This window comes from Hemitrygon akajei, chromosome 30 (assembly GCF_048418815.1).
Source record: "Hemitrygon akajei chromosome 30, sHemAka1.3, whole genome shotgun sequence".
In the NCBI taxonomy this organism is placed as follows: Eukaryota; Metazoa; Chordata; class Chondrichthyes; order Myliobatiformes; family Dasyatidae; genus Hemitrygon; species Hemitrygon akajei.
In genome coordinates this window covers 42,953,001-42,969,629 of record NC_133153.1, presented here as the reverse complement: position 1 = coordinate 42,969,629, position 16,629 = coordinate 42,953,001, and the positions used below count along the sequence as shown (strand labels likewise).

At 41.9% G+C, this 16,629-nt stretch overlaps 1 protein-coding gene across 9 annotated transcripts in view; it reads right to left on the bottom strand.

Moving 5' to 3' along the window:
- The window catches only part of dennd4a (DENN/MADD domain containing 4A), a 168,414-nt gene that overhangs the window by 17,560 nt on the left and 134,225 nt on the right, over nucleotides 1–16,629 (bottom strand). For 8 of the 9 annotated variants that reach the window (XM_073032736.1, XM_073032739.1, XM_073032742.1 and 5 more), the window contains 5 exons: nucleotides 13,164–13,307; nucleotides 11,890–12,045; nucleotides 9,178–10,340; nucleotides 3,859–4,075; nucleotides 2,398–2,504 (listed from right to left, as the gene is read on the bottom strand). In XM_073032736.1, the coding sequence (XP_072888837.1) occupies nucleotides 2,398–2,504; nucleotides 3,859–4,075; nucleotides 9,178–10,340; nucleotides 11,890–12,045; nucleotides 13,164–13,307 (1,787 nt within the window). The remainder of the gene's footprint in view (nucleotides 1–2,397; nucleotides 2,505–3,858; nucleotides 4,076–9,177; nucleotides 10,341–11,889; nucleotides 12,046–13,163; nucleotides 13,308–16,629) is intronic. The other variant, XM_073032743.1, reaches the window with a different exon arrangement.

Sequence of the window (16,629 nt, the reverse complement as noted above, 5' to 3'; positions counted from 1 at the left end):
CATCTCATGGGACAAACTCCAGCAAATGAATGTAAACCCCCACTTCATACTCCACATCCTCTTCTTCATCACAGTCAGACATCAAGCAGTGATGTATAATAGTTATATGAGAACCAACAGGCAAATATCAACTGGAGCACCACAGGGCTCAGTTACCTCACCAGTCTCATTCACACTGTACACAGGTGACTGCAGAAGCTCACACCCAGGCACGCAGTACGCCAAGTACTCAGATGACACAGTCATCATTGACACCATCAACTCTGATGTCTGGATCAATGAGGCAATCAATACATTTGCTGGATGGTGCACAAACCACTACCCGGACCTGAACCCAGTAAAACCAAGGAAATAGTACTGGACTTCAGAAAACAACAGGACACTGTCCCAACCCTGGAAATTAGTGGCCAATTTGATAAAGCGTGTTGGAGAATACAAGCACCTCAGCAAGACTACAGACAACAAAATCACCTTTAAGACCAATGGTGGGTTGATACTCTCCAAGTGCTAACAATGGCCATTTTTCCTCAGGAAAATGTGGAAATTTCAGGTCTATCCATCAATTCTCCAAACATTTTATAAATGCTTCATTGAATGAATATTAACCTACAACATCATGGCATGGTTCAGAGCAATGAGCGCTATCAACCTCAGCCCACTCCACAGAATTGTCAGAATAAGTAGTAAAATCATTGGCAGGAACAAGAATCACTCAGCAGCATCCATAAGAAATGGACAATAAAGAAGGTTCAACAAATACTGGAGGACGTTACACATACACTTCACACACACTAAACTCTCATGCCATCTGGACACCGCTATGGGTCCCTGACCCACCAGCACCAGAAGAGCCTTATCCTTCCTCCACTTGCCTCCTCAATACCCAGTTTTGAATAGACAACATGTATAGCAGCTTTGACAGTAAAAAGTTAGTTTCATTACATATATTTGTATTTTAAATTACATGCATTAATTCTTAGTATTTGTATCTATTGCATTTTCTATTGTGCTTAACTATATGTAGTGTGGTGGTGTGTATCTTAAGCTTTGTGATGTTGTCCTTACCACTGCACAAATGAAGTTCCTCACGGAAAATAAAGAGAATTAATACATCATGCAAACTTCGAAATACATTTCCAATCTTTCATTGCCACTGGGGCCAAAATCGACATGCAACGGCATAAAAGAAGTAGCTTCACTCAGACTGTATGGTTCAACAAGGTGGCAACTCACTACTACCTTCAAAGGGCACCTAGGGATTGGTAACAAGTGCTGGCCAAGCCAGTGATGCTAAGGTTCCAAAATGAATGAAAAACTCATGATTCCACCTCCCACCTGAGCTCTGTAGTGCTAAGGCTCTCTTCTATATCTCAGCTTCATCAGTACAGTCCTCACCAACCTCCAAAACATCCAGCTCCCCACTATTCTCCATTCTCCAATATACTAGGTTTAAAATCCTCAGAAAATTCTCTACAGCCTTGGCAATTCCAACTATGGAACTACTCCAACCTGATCTGTTGAAAACAACGGTCTTCCTCTCCCCTGTTGACCCTCAGTTCCAGTGAGTCAAATCTCTTGGACCTTTCGACTCATATGCGATGTTCCTGCTCTTCCCATTTTCAAAAGTTGTTCAAATCCACATTTCTGCTGTTGCACTTCATCACCTCATGTGCAGAAACAACAGACTTCGTATCAAATATCACTGATAGTCATAGAGAAGTACAGCACAGAAACAGGCCATTCAGCCCATCCAGTCCATTGCAAAACCATTTAGACTGCTTACTCCCATCGACTTGCACTGGGATCATACCTTTAATATCCATGTAACTATCCAAACTTCTCCTAAATGTTGAAATCGAGCTTGCATGGACCACTTATGCTGGCAGCTCATTCCACACTCTCATGACCCTCTGAGTGAAGTTTCCCCTCATGATCCTCTGATGATGAATCTATTTCTGAAATCTTTGGCTACTGTGTTTTACTCTCTTGTAAAGCACTCTGGGACACTCAGCAGCATTAGGAGCATCATATAATCTTAAGCCACTCTCCAAAGTTCAAAGTAAATTTTATTATCAAAGTACATGTATGTCACCATAAACACTTCTGAGATTCATTTTCTTGTGGGCATTCACAGTAAATACAACAAACACAATAAGAATCAACAAACGTCCAACAGGACAGAAACAATCAAGATGCAAAAGACAGTAAACTATGCAAAAACTAAATGAAAGAGGAAAAATTAAATAAGTAATAAATATTGAGAACATGAGATGAAGATTTGTTGAGAGTGAGCCCTTAGGTTGTGTGAACAGTTCAGCAATGGGGCTTCTACAAGCACAAGCTACGTTTTTCGACTGTAAACAATAACCGAGGTGAATGCACACGGAGCTTGGTTACCTCCATGGCGTAGTTCTGGAAGATGCTGGTGCTGCTTGTGTATCGGGAAGATCCAACATCTGACTTGTCTGGCAAAGGGAAGTTGGATCCAGTTGACTGAGCACTGCCTGAATACAAACAAAACCCAGTTAGTTAACAAATCCTAATTATAATCTTTTAATGGAACAATCATCCCACTTTCAAAAGTAAATCTATTTTACAAAGGATGATTGAAGGGCTTGCCGGCACCGTATAATTTCTCACACCAAACCTACACCTTGGACAAAAGTTTAAACTATCCTAATGATCACCTCAGTGGCTGGTACTCATTTCTGTACTGATTTTTATATAAAAATTGAGTTTCATTGCCCACTTAGATTGCTAGTTCACACAAGGAAAGAATCAACTTTAGGAGTAAGCCCCATTGATTTAAAGATGAGCAAAATTTGTTCAAGGACACTGATAAACACTTAGCATTCAATTCCACATTAAGATGATACCAGCTGAAATAATTGTCTGAGAGATGTTTACTTCGCACTGCATACCCAGATTTTGGAAACAAGACAATGATGCTGAAAATCTGGAATCAGAACAAAAATTGTGGGAAGGACTTTGTTTTTTTGTTCTGGATTGAAGATCCTGATATGAAATTACCAGTCTTCAGCAAAGCTCTGACCCTATGCCCCCATCTAAGTCCAGATGGTTGGTCTTAAACCAAAACATCAACGGTCAGTTTCTCTCCACAGATGCTGCCTTGATCTGCGGAGCTCCTCCAGTAGCTTTCTTTTGTTTGTTTCAGATTCCAACATCGACAGTTCTGTGTCTATAAACAAAGTCACGGCCCAACATGGCCGTGAACTCTTCTTTCACTGCCTCCTTGCCCATTTCTCTGGGCCAGCTGACAGAGGAAAGGGCCGTTGCCTGCTGGCTGGCAATTATTTGCATTACCTTTGGGTGCAAATACCAAGATGAAACCGTCAGGTGCATATAAATTAATGGTTTCTGGAGCAGTTACTTCAAGAGCTTGGGAATTTATAATCGGTTAGCCTGGAGTTGGAGGACTGCCTGTGTGGGTGGGAGGAGGGAGGAAAAGCTCGGAGCTTGAAGGTCAATTGGAAGTTTGGAAACTGAAGCCTCTGGAGCTGGAGGACTATCCACTTGTGGGTGTTGGGTAGGAGGGAGGAGAAGATCAGAGCTTGAAATTGAAGCCCGATGACTGAAGCCTGGATACCGGAGGCCTGTCCTAGAGATGGAGGACTGTCCGTGTGTGTGTGGGTGGGAGGAACAGGGCTTGTTTTTGGTGTTTTTGTTTCGTTGCTTGTTGCGTTCTTTGTTGTTTTGCAAGGCATGGTGGGCCAACCAGGCTGGGGATGGAATGTATGGCGACACTGAAGTCCCCAGCATATCCTGAGGTTGTGTGGTTATTAATGCAAACAACACAATTCACTGTATGTTTCCATGTTCACTCCAGGATTCACTTACCAACATGTAATTGTTGTCTAGGTGTCTCCTCATGAGTCCCAGAGCTGTCCACACTAGGCTGTCTCACACTCCATCCTCTGGTCTCCCCTGTAGGCATGCTCCCAGCTTGGGAGTAAGGTAATCTGTCTGAATCTTCATATGCCTCATCATCTAAAGATGATACTTCAGGATCCTGCACTCCAGGTGAGGCGGTGCTGTTTCCCTCTATATAATATCTCTAAAAATAAAGGGTGAAGTAATATTCAGTTAGTATAAGTAGTAGAGAGGATGCTTTTTTCCTGTAGAGAACTCCTGCTTGAAGTTACCTGCACACAAAAGAAAACTCACAGACACTGAAAACCTGAAACAAAACCAAATGTCTAGGAAACAGTCAGATAACTGGATTTTGTATGTTCTCCGTGACCACATGGATTTCCTCCAGGTGCTTCGGTTTTCTTCCATATTCCAAAGACGTACTGGTTAAGGATAGTAAGTTAGCACCCGAATGTGCGGGCACACTTGTGGGCGCCCCCAGTACATTCGCAGACTGTGTTGGCCGTTGATGCAAATGACGCATTTCACTGCATGTTTTGACTTGCAAGTTGGATAAGTTGCCGGGACCGGATGAGATGTACCCCAGGCTACTGTGGGAGGACAGGGAGGAGATTGCTGAGCCACTGGCAATGATCTTGGCATCACCAATGGGGATGGGAGAAGTACCGGAGGATTGGAGGGCTGCAGATGTTGTTCCCTTATTCAAGAAAGGGAGTAGAGATAGCCGAGGAAATTATAGACCAGTGAGTCTTACTTCAGTGGCTGGTAAGTTGATGGAAAAGATCCTGAGAGGCAGGATTTATGAACATTTGGAGAAGCATAATATGATAGGAATAGTCAGCATGGCTTTGTCAAAGGCAGATTGTGCCTTATGAGCCTGATTGAATTTTTTGAGGATGTGACAAAACACATTGATGAAGGTAGAGCAGTAGATGTAGTGTATATGGATTTCAGCAAGGCATTTGATAAGGTATCCCATGCAAGGCTTATTGAGAAAATAAGGAGACATGGGATCCAAGGGGCATTGCTTTGTGGATCCAGAATTAGTTTGCCCATAGAAGGCAAAGAGTGGTTGTAGATGGGTCATTTTTGCATGGAGGTCGGTGACCAGTGGTATGCCTCAGGGATCTGTTCTGAGACCCCTTCTCTTCGTGATTTTTATAAATGACCTGAATGAGGAAGTGGAGTGATGGGTTAGTAAATTTGCTGATGACATAAAGGTTGGGGTTGTTGTGGATAGTGTGGAGGGCTGTCAGAGGTTACAGCGGGAAATTGATAGGATGCAAAACTGGGCTGAGAAGTGGCAGATGGAGTTCAACCCAGATAAGTGTGAGGTGGTTCATTTTGGCAGGTCAAATATGATGGCAGAATATAGTATTAATAGTAAGACTCATGGCAGTGTGGAAGATCAGAGGGATCTTGGGGTCCAAGTCCATAGGACACTCAAAGCTGCTGCGCAGGTTGACTCTGTGGCTAAGAAGGTATACAGTGCATTGGCCTTCATCAACCGTGGGATTGAGTTTAAGAGCCAAGAGGTAATGTCACAGCTATACAGGACCCTGGTCAGACCCCACTTGGAGTACTGTGCTCAGTTTCGGTCGCCTCACTACAGGAAGGATGTGGAAACTATAGAAATGGTACAGAGGAGATTTACAAGGATGTTGCCTGGATTGGGGAGCATGCCTTATGAGAATAGGTTGAGTGAATTCAGCCTTTTCTCCTTGGAGCGGCGGAGGATAAGAGGTGACCTGATAGAAGTGTATAAGATGATGAGAGGCATTGATCATGTGGAGAGTCAGAGGCTTTTTCCCAGGGCTGAAATGGCTAACACGAGAGGGTAGTTTTAAGGTGCTTAGAAGTAGGTACAGAGGAGATGTCAGGGGTAAGTTTAAAAAAATTTTTTTTTTATTAACACAGAGAGCAGTGAGTGCGTGGAATGGACTGCCAGCAATGGTGGTGGAGGCAGATACAATAAGGTCTTTTAAGAGACTCCTGGATAGGTACATGGAGCTTAGAAAAATAGAGGGCTATGGGTAACCTTAGGTAATTTCTAAGTAAGTACATGTTTGACACAGCATTGTGGGCTGAAGGTTTTCTATGTTTCTATGTGATAAATAAAGCTAAACTTTAATCTTTAAGTCAGGTAGTATCTGTGGAAAGAGAAACAAGAATTGTTCAGACTGAGATCCTTCTTCAGAACAGGGGCTCTCTTAGATTTGACAGATTGTCTTTTGTTGAGATGTTAGCTGCTTGTCTCTCCAGAAATGCTGACTGACTTGCTGAGTTCCCCCACCTCCCAGCATCACTAAACTCCATGGAATACTACAATAAAAGTTTATTTATTTTCACACACATTCTTAATGACTGAACACTGCTGTGTATTTTATATTTCAGTAATATTTGAGTAATATTGTAAATATATTGTTTGAATAAGCATTCTTTGCTGTTTACATGATGCATTGCAGATTACCTGTAAAAGTATGTAAAAGACATACGTGCACACCTCGCTTAAAGTAAAAACGAATTAAGACTCTCATTTCTCAGCTCCTTTGTTTTCTTTTTGATTAGTTTTGTGTTTTGCAGTTACAAACATAACAGTGGTGATGAGTACGTTTTAAACGAGCCCGAGGAAGATTTAGTACTGAAACCACTTTTGTTTGCAGCCGCTTTAGATTTCATAAATGCAACGTAAAGGAAGGAGAGTCCATTTCGGTGTATATGGCTGAACTGAAGAAGTTGTATGAGCATTCTCAGTTCAGTGATGGACTTAATGAGAGATCATTTAGTTTGTGGTATCTTACAAGAAAGCATTCCAAAATGGCTCCTAACTGAAGCATAACTTACATTTAAAACAGTTGAAATTGCTGTATCAATGGAAACAACAGAAATGCAATTCAGCTTTGGTCAGGAATGAAAGTGAGCAAAATTAAACAAAATTACAACGTCTAATCAGAAACCAGCCTGGCTGTTCAAATGGTGTTACCACTGTGGCAGGGGCTCACATACACCAGACCAATGCAGGTGTAAAGGTGAAACTTGTAGAAAACATAATTAAGTAGGTCACATACAAAGAGACTACACACGGAAGAGAAAGATAAAAGGTCAAGTTGCAGTTTCAAAAACAGCAATAATCTTCATGTCATTGATGAAAAATCTGATAATGATAACGGTGTAGCCTGAGATTTACAATGTGAAAACTAACAGTAGACAAGCAAACAAGAGAAAATCTGCAGATGCTGGAAATCTGAGCAACACACACTAAATGCTGGAGGAACTCAGCAGGCCTGGCAGCATCTAGGAAAAGAGTATTGCCGAAGGGTTTCAAGCCGAAATGTCAACAGTACTCTTTTCCTAGATGCTGTCTAGCCTGCTGAGTTCCTCCAGCATTGTGTGTGTGTTCTTAGTAGACAAGCAATATGGCTTACACCAGAAGTGAATGACAAATTAACTAAAATGGAATTGGACACTGCCTCAGCTATTTCAGTCATTCCTCAACATGAGTTTGAACTACACTTCAAAGATACTGAAGATATCCAAGAAAGAACTTATACTGTAGAAAAAATAACTATTGTGGGAATGAGATTCGTGGCAATGAAGTACAAGCCACATTGAGCTTGTATGTGGTAAAAACAGGAGGGCCAGTATTGTGGGGACATGATAGGCTGGGACGACTACAACTTGATTGGAGATCCATCTACCAATTGCATGCCACATCCCTTGCAATGAAGCCATCTGAAAGCGAATTCAGAAAAGTACTGGATGATGCCACAGCTGTCTCCATGCTAAACACCATGAACTGTTGCCTAACAGAGGGTAAACAGGTGTTGCTGCCAACCTATGACTCTGGTTGGAAAGCATATTGGCCCAAAGGACCATGCTGCTCAGAGGAAGTGTGAAAGTTGTGGTCCGACTATAATAGTTTTGTAGGTAACATATCTGAGAAAGCTTCTGATATATTAATCAGAGAGTTCAGGGAGCTTTAGGAAAGTTGCAAGTATTCAGCTTTTGTGAGTATAAAGAACCAGAATCTATTCCATGAGCATTAAGGTTATTGCATGAACTTCAAGTGGGAGACAAAAAGCTGCTTATAAAAGTAGATGCAAAGTCCAAAGCCTAGCTGGATGAATGGAAGGCCAAAAAGAAAGGAGCTAATGTACAAAAACAAAGAATTTGTCACAGGATGTGGATGAGGAAACCAAGAGAGATCAGATCGTAAAGAGAGCAATACAAAGCCGCACCTTCCCAAGATCAAGATGCTTAAACTAGAAAGAAGAAAAAGAGCAGGAATGAGAGTGTGAGTGCGACTGGAACTGTGAGCGAACCCACACTAGGGATCAGGAGAGAACCACGGATAAGGAAAGGCAGCATGATTGCAAAAGGGATCAAGAATAGGACAGAGAGAGAGAAAGACGACGGGACTGGGAGAGAAGCAAAGATCAAAGTAGATCCAGAGGGAAAAACCAAGGAAAAGGGCAAGAAAGGTGTCCAGAGCTGTCAGTACCACTTACTGCAGTCTCAGAGTCAACTCCAACAACCACCATGGAGAAACTAAGAAGGGAAGAGTGTTGTGTACTTAATTATTCAATAATATTGGGATAAGATTGTAAATAAATTGTTTGATTAAATGCTCCTTGCTGTTTGCTTAATGCATTGGGGGTTATCTGTAAAAGTATTAAGCACATATGTTGTACGTGCACAACTTGCTTAAAGTAAAAACAAACTAAGACTCACATCTCCTGACTCCCTCGTTTTCCTTTCAATTAGTTTTATGTTTTGTGGTTACAAAACATAACTTTTAAAAAGACCAACAATGCCAGAAGCAGATTATGGTCTGAGACATTAACAGCATCTGCAAAACCCCTGTTTACACCTGACACATCGAAAAACTGGGCAGACACTGCACTCAACAGATACACTGGAAGAAACCTGTTCAAGAGGTTGATGAGAGTGATCTCCACTGTGCCAAAGAGAACAAGCAGCAGCTATGAAAGGAGAGACTGAACAACCAAAAGACCCAGACACTAACCACAGGCACATTTACTCTCGCCAACACTACTCAAGATTATGTGGATCCCAGATTGGCCTCTACAGCCACCGGAGGACTTACCTGTACAGAAACCCTTGGGAGAACATCATACTTGATTTGAGTGATTGCACTACACATCAGACTTATAACAGACACCATCTGGGCCAATCTGTCTGAGGTGATTTTTAATGAACTCTACAATTTATTTAAGGAAACTCAAATGCATTGTTTAAAATACCCACCATTGTGAAGTTGCCTACCTTGCCGTTTTCTTTGATAGGTACAGCGTACGTTGCTAACTTGGTGTACCACTTGCTTGCCTTTTCTGCCACTCCTTTCCCTGCTGAGAACATGCTGTGTTTTAGCACATCAAAGGTGGGTGGCAATAAAGAGTCTAATTTAAAAGGAGGTGGTGACATGAGGGTCAGGGCTCTACCAGTCTCCTGAGCCCCTATTCTCCTGGTGCTGCTTGGAGAATACGATGGGGAGGACCAAAGTCTGTCTCTTCGCCGGGCATTTGTTTGTGGTTGAAACGTTCTGGAGCGAGAGAGCCCCGCTGATTTGGGCGAGCTTGATGGGAGGCTACATCGCCTCGATCCTTTCATGGCAGGCAGTGCTCTGATGTTAACTGATACGCTGCTCTCTTCCTCTGGCTTTGAGAAATCCATGCTAGGCGTGCGGCTAGACAAGGGGCTGTTCATGGAGTCCATGTACATCTCTATTTCTTCAGCCAAGTTCCGACGGGCTGAAGGAGTGAAGACACATTTGTCATAGTCTTCATCTTCATCGTCCTCCTTCCCTTGATCAGTTTCTGCAGCCAGTAGAGAAAGGGGGTCGTAGCCTCTTTGAACTCCCTTTCTTTCTGCCAGCTTGACCCCTGCTGCTGCACTTTGACTCCTCTGCAACTCCTTAGGCAGCTGCCTCAGGTCCTGGTGTGGTTTTCCATCAGACTTTGTATTATCAGGCTCACTGTCCAAATCTTCCAAATCAAAGATGGCAGGAGAGTCTGTTTTATCCTCTGTATTAACTGATGTTTCATCCGATTCGAACGGGGTATCTTCATCACTCAGTTCTTTCTCTTGGCTTAAGCTTGCCTGTTCGAGCACATGCTCGTGTTTGCCAATCTGTAACGTGTTTGGCCTTGTAGCCAATTGTAAAGCGGTTGATAGGATTTTGGCGTCAGCGCCCAGCTTCTCTGCCATTTCCCGGGGGTCACTGGCCACTCTCCCTCTGTGCACCATCAGCCCTGCGTAAATGTCGCCACTGAGGTTACGGTTCCTTCCTCCCCACATCATTTGCTCCTGTAGGCCAGGCTCCACGGCACTTTTGTGCCGCTTGCGTAAACTGTTGCTCTGCACTAGTCCGGGTTCAGGATAAGTGGCTTTATCGAAGGAGCTGATAAATAGCATGTCTGCTACATTACCTGTGAACAAATAGTAAACATCTTAAATTCAGTTAAATACTGCAGTGTGTTTCAGTCCATTTCATTTAATGCTTTCAAAAATAAAAGCAAAAAGTGCTGTAAAGTTTCTTGCAGGTAGTTACAGTAAAGAAAAATACAAAAGAATTCATGAAAAACTATACACAAAGATTGACAAGCACCAATGTACAAAAGACAAACTGTGCAATTAAAAAAACCGAGCATGAGTTGTAAACAGTTATTGAAAGTGAGTTGTGGTGAATGAAGTTATCTACTCTTGTTCAGGAGCCTGATGACTGTAAAATAATAACTATTCCTGAACCTGTTGGTATGGGACCTACAGCTTCTGGACCTCCTGCCCAATGGTAGTAATAAGAAGAGAGCATGGCCTGGATGGTGGAGGTCTTTGATAATGGAAGCTGCTTTCTTCCGGCAGGACTCCATGCAAATGTGCTCAATGGTAGGGAGGGCTTTTCCTGTGATGGCCTTGGCTGCACCCAGCACTTGCTGTAGAGTTTGCTGTTCAAGACGGTTGATGTTTCCATACCAGGCTGTGATATATACTCTCCACTGTGCATCTATAGAAGTTTGTCGAAGTTTTTGGTGACATGCTGAATCTATGTAAACTCATAAGAAAATACAACCCGTGTGACTACAGAGGCAGGAAGTGTTGTCAGTTGCAAGAGTGCAAGCTCCAGATTTCATACATAGTATCTGGTGTCCTGTCACAGCATCTGCCCAGGGGGCATGTTTCACAGTGGGGTCACTCCACAGTGTAAGTGGATGTCAGAAGCAGGCATAAAGGACAAACAGACAGCAGTCCAAGCAGACCAGGCTTGGAGTGCAGCAGTGCCCTAGGTGCATCTCATTTTAAATGGATCACCCTGGACAATGCAGACAGAATAAAGACGTCAGCACCCCAGGATCTTTCAGCCATACACATGGTTCTCCCTTGCACATTGGTTGTTTGTAGTCTTTGTTATTTATGGTTTCTCAAATATTTTTGTACTTCTTTATTTCCTGTAGCTGCCTGCCAAAAATGAATCACAGAGTAGTATCTGGTGACATGTACATACTTTGATGATAACTTTAATTTCACTTGCATCGGTAAGCCTGGGAGGGGGAAGGGGAACAGAATGCTTATAACAAGCTATTGTGATCAGGGATTAGAGATAGTTGGGAAGACAGTGTTTTTGTGGCAGTTGACATGTTTTTAGAATTCTGCACTGCATCGCTGGTGCCTTAGTGAAGGACCGAAGTGAGAGGCTGCAGAAAGTTCACACAATGAAACAAGCAGAACCTTGGTTTAATCGTGCTGACAGAATTCGGGAGCTAAGAACGAGAGTAAATAGACGCTTGAGGGAGAAAATTGGAGGGCTAATGGAAAAAGCTGGAGAATAGCTGTGGCTGGATTTACCTTGAAGACAAATGTAATATATCCATGCATTTGATTTTAAAGCACAGTTAAATATTTCCATTAGTGAAAAGCTTTGAAAGTTGCAATAATCTTTAAATGGAACTTCCTGATATGAAACATGCCAGGATTACACACCATTGTTTTCCTCGGTGTTAGGGTTTGGCTGAGCAGTCTCCAAGTTGCAATTCATCTTCACAATGCTGGAGACTGATTTCAATTTGCTACTGCTTCCTTGAAATTCCAAATGCGGCAGACAATCTCCACTGCCCTTTGCACTTTCACATTCAGATACTGCAAGTAATGCAAAAAAAATAATTATTGTACAAATTAACAAAAACATTTTATCTGAAAACACTGTATAGTGACACACACAAAGTGCTGGAGGAACAGAGTAGATCAGGCATCTTCTATGGAAAGGAATAAAGAGTTGATGTTTTCAGCCAAGAACCTTCATCAGCTATTCCTGATGAAAAGTTTCGGCCTGAAATATGGGCTCATGTTCCTCTCCATAGTTGCTGCCTGACCTGCTGAGTTTCTCCAGCACTTTGTGTGTTGGCCTGGATTTCCAGCATCTACAGAATTTCTTGGGTTTATAATTTAGTTACATGTTGAGTTAATCAAATAAAACATCAGTAATAACGTGACCTTGGTTATCAATTCAGGGTAAAGTTGCTGTTTAGGTAGTCTGAGAAATTGGAAACTAGCTTCTACAATGAACCCAGAATAGATCATCCGAATCAAATGGAAAGTGGAGTGGTCCAGAAGCTGAAATCTGATCTAGTGTTTTAGGTTACACTTTTGAGGCTTTTGCACTACAATTCCATAGTTTAAGATGTCAAATAAATTCAGTCATTTGACTCTTTCACTTTCAGGAATTCAGGAACAACTACAACTAACTTGGTAGCTGTTTGATCTTTTACTTGCTATTTGACTAATCCCTCTCAACTCCCTTGATGCTCAGGTACTCAGAAGTGAAATACAAAAACAGCACATGCATAAAATGCTGGAGGAACTCAGAAGGTCAGGCAGCATCTATAGAGAGGAATAAACAAGGCTGAGACCCTTCATCAGGAGTCAAATTTGTGAAATATAAACTTACTTTGCAAACCAGATGGTTGATTGTTTCTGATCTAGATTTGAGGGGCTGAGGAATCAGTAATCATCCCTATCCCCAACTGCAGGTATGATTACTCCCAGAGTTTTTCAATTTACCTTCCCATAGTCTAGCAATACCTCCCAGACACCAAGACCTTAATTCTGGATAACTCAAGCATGGCCAAGTGCACAGAGAAAGAAACATCTCCACCAACATGTGATGTGATCAAATTTTCCATCAAATCCAGCCAGTTTATGCTAAGTGAACCATACACAGAGATACGCTTTACAAAGGAATAAGAGTTGAGATGTACATGAACTGGAGTCGCTCTCTTTCTTGTCATCCTTGTCCACTGGCTGACACACAGCAGACTGCTCTGAGCCAAGGGCTGAAGGCACTTCACTCCGTCTCACTTCATCCTTTGATAATGAGTTGTATCCTAGATCTGACTGTCCACCTTAGAATGACAATAATAAAACACCATTACAGTGCTGATTATTGCCTTTATCAACGAATCAGAACATCCTTTATAATAGCTCCCAAAATACCAGAAACTATTATATACTATGGAATAACAGGACACTTGGAAAAAATCAATCCGATTGAGTGGATTTATGAATAAGTAATAAAGTGATGTGAGTTTTTGAAGATGAAACTAGTAGAACAGGTAAGAGAGAACCTATGGCTGTGGTGGCTTTTGAGAAGGGCCACATTTGAGGTTAGCGTGCAGATTTAGAACACATGGGATTGGGTGCAATATATGGGATGAAGGAGGAATGACAGTCAGGAAACAGACAATACACGGGATGAAGGAAGAACGACAGTCAGGAAACAGACAATACACGGGATGAAGGAAGAACGACAGTCAGGAAACAGACAACACACGGGATGAAGGAAGAACGACAGTCAGGAAACAGACAACACATGGGATGAAGGAGAGATGACAGTCAGTAAACAGACAATATACAGGATGAAGGAGAGAATTCAGCAAGAAACAAGAGAATGTACGGGATGAAGGAGAGACACGAGTTAGGAAACAGACAATATACGGGATGAAGGAGAGAATCCAGCAGGAAACACAGAATGTACAGGATGAAGGAGAGATGACAGTCAGGAAACAGACAATATACAGGATGAAGGAGAGAATTCAGCAAGAAACAAGAGAATGTACGGGATGAAGGAGAGACAAGAGTTAGGAAACAGACAATATACGGGATGAAGGAGAGAATCCAGCAGGAAACACAGAATGTACAGGATGAAGGAGAGATGACAGTCAGGAAACGGAATAGCACAAAGCATTCTTTATCTCGATGATAGTCTGTGATGCATTGGGTACTTGCTCACAATCTACATATATCAATGATTTGGCTGGTGGAGAATAAAAGGGGTCTGAAGAATATTTGGATGAGCTGAGGGAGTGGATGAGATTGTGTCTAACAAATATCAATGCACAAAATTGTGGAGTTATGCACTTAGCTGCATGTAACATGCATAAATGCCTGTCAACTAAAGGCCAAACTGAAGGTGCAATAAGCTGTTAGGAAGGCAAATGCTGCACTGGTTTTAATACCCAAGGACTTGAATACAGGAATAAGGAAGTTTCTTTGCAATGTTGCTGAGAATGCATATGAAGTACTGTGTGCAGCTTTGATCTCCTTTCCCATGGATGTACTTGTCACAGAGGGAGAGCATTCACGAAATTGCAGGGTGTTGTATGAAGTGAGCTGGAATACACTGAATAAGGTTTAGCAGAATGAAAGGAGATCTCTTTGAAACATACAAATTCTCCAAGTACTTGACTGACTAGATTGAGGGTAGCTGTCTCCCCTCACTGAGGGTTACAGAACCAGGAGACTCAGTTTCAGGACAGGCACAGGCCATTAAGGACAATCACTAGATGATGAAACTTCAGAATACTCTACCAAGGGCTGTGTTGGTTGTGTCATTATATTTATTTGAAACAAATATTGATAGATTCCTGGACATTAAGGGTTATGGGAATGGTATAAAAATTGACACTGAGGTAGATCACCAGCCACTGTCACAGTGAATGACAAAACAGGTCAGAAAGCCAAGTGGCCGACTCGTGCTCCTTTTTGTTTGTTTTTATGTAAAGGGAAGAGGGGTATACAACTATTAGACAAATAATTTACACCGTCAGAAATCCAAAGAAGAATTTACTCTTCAGATGATCACCTTGGTCCTGTGGTTTGCTGCTTCAGTCTGCAGTATGTGTTATGGTTGAATGACAATAAATGAACTTGATCAGTAACCACAATCACCAGCTGTGATATTGTAAACCCCAAATACACTTCACTCACACAGTGAAAGTGAGCCATACCAAGAGAAAACAGTTGCAGGTTTACCACATTAAAGAGTTTTTACATATACTTCGAAACATACAGTGAAATATGTCATTTTGTGTTAAATCAAATCAGTTAGGATTGTGCTGAGCAAATGTCGTCACACTGATGGTGATAACAGAGCATGCCCACAACTCACTAACCTAACCCGCACATCTTTGGAAGGAAACCGGAGCACCCGGAGGAAACCCACACGGTCAAGGGCAGAATGCACAATTTCCTTACAGATAGGATCGGAAGATGAACCTAGATCTTACAACTGGCACTCTGTAAAGTGTTGTGCTAACCATTAAGTTCCAGGCTGATCCTGGCCATAGCGCAAATAAACAGATGCAGATTATTACTGGCAAACATAGCTTTCAAACAGAAGGAAAGCCAATAACTGAGAGGATGTATCAACTTGGACCTTTTTAGATATTTACTTGGAAAATGCTTTTAGGATCAATGAAGCATGAACCAAGATGAGTTACAAATACTTTGAGTGAGGTTGAAATGTCTGACTGAATGCTTATTTGGAAAGTTATTCATACGCACACCTTGCTTCAGGTGCAGCAACAGCTAAAGCAAACAACCTAAAGTGATTTTGGATTTTTGAAGGAGAGAGATAAATGTACTCTTGATTGACAAGCTAAATTGTTTGAAGAGGTATTAATACAGAAAGACAATAGAAACGCTGTCAAAATAATTTACCTACATTTTAAACAGTTTGGTTAAGGTAACCAAAACAGACTTAACGACAAAGGTTCAAAAATGCCAAAGCAGCAGCAGCAGCAGCAGCAGAATGGCTTGTGGTAGGTGGTTCAGAACAGAACACAGAGAGATGGTGTATAGGGTAGTTATTCACAGTGAACGATGGGGAGCGCGTTGATTACGGATGCTCACACTACATTCATGATTCTGGCTCTGGAATTAAAAACTATTTCTAAATATGTGAATGATTGCAAATTCAGTGGTGGGGATTGTAATGTATGAATCTACTTCTTTTAGAGCAATGACCCTACCCCTTAGCACTACATATTGATCTGTTATCTGCTCATGCGCATTGACTGTTGTCTACACATGTGCTTTGCTCTCTCTCTCTTGCTCTCACTGCAATGTGAATACACTAGTTAAAGTCATCTCCCACATGCATGCTTTTATTTAATATATATGTAGTTGTGCACAGACACAACAAATTGGCGATGAGTATGAACCTGAATGTCAGAAAATATCATCGACTGTACTGACAGTTACAGGATGAAACAGAGACTTAAACAGCACCAGAAGGCCATCACAGAACTTAAAGAGAAAATAATACCATGACAATGGTTTCAGTCGGGAAAGCTGATGAACTTGATAGCACTAATGAAGGCTGGGAGTCAGAAATCGAGAGGGTTGAACTGTATTGTAATGTGAACAACATGGAGGACCAAAAGA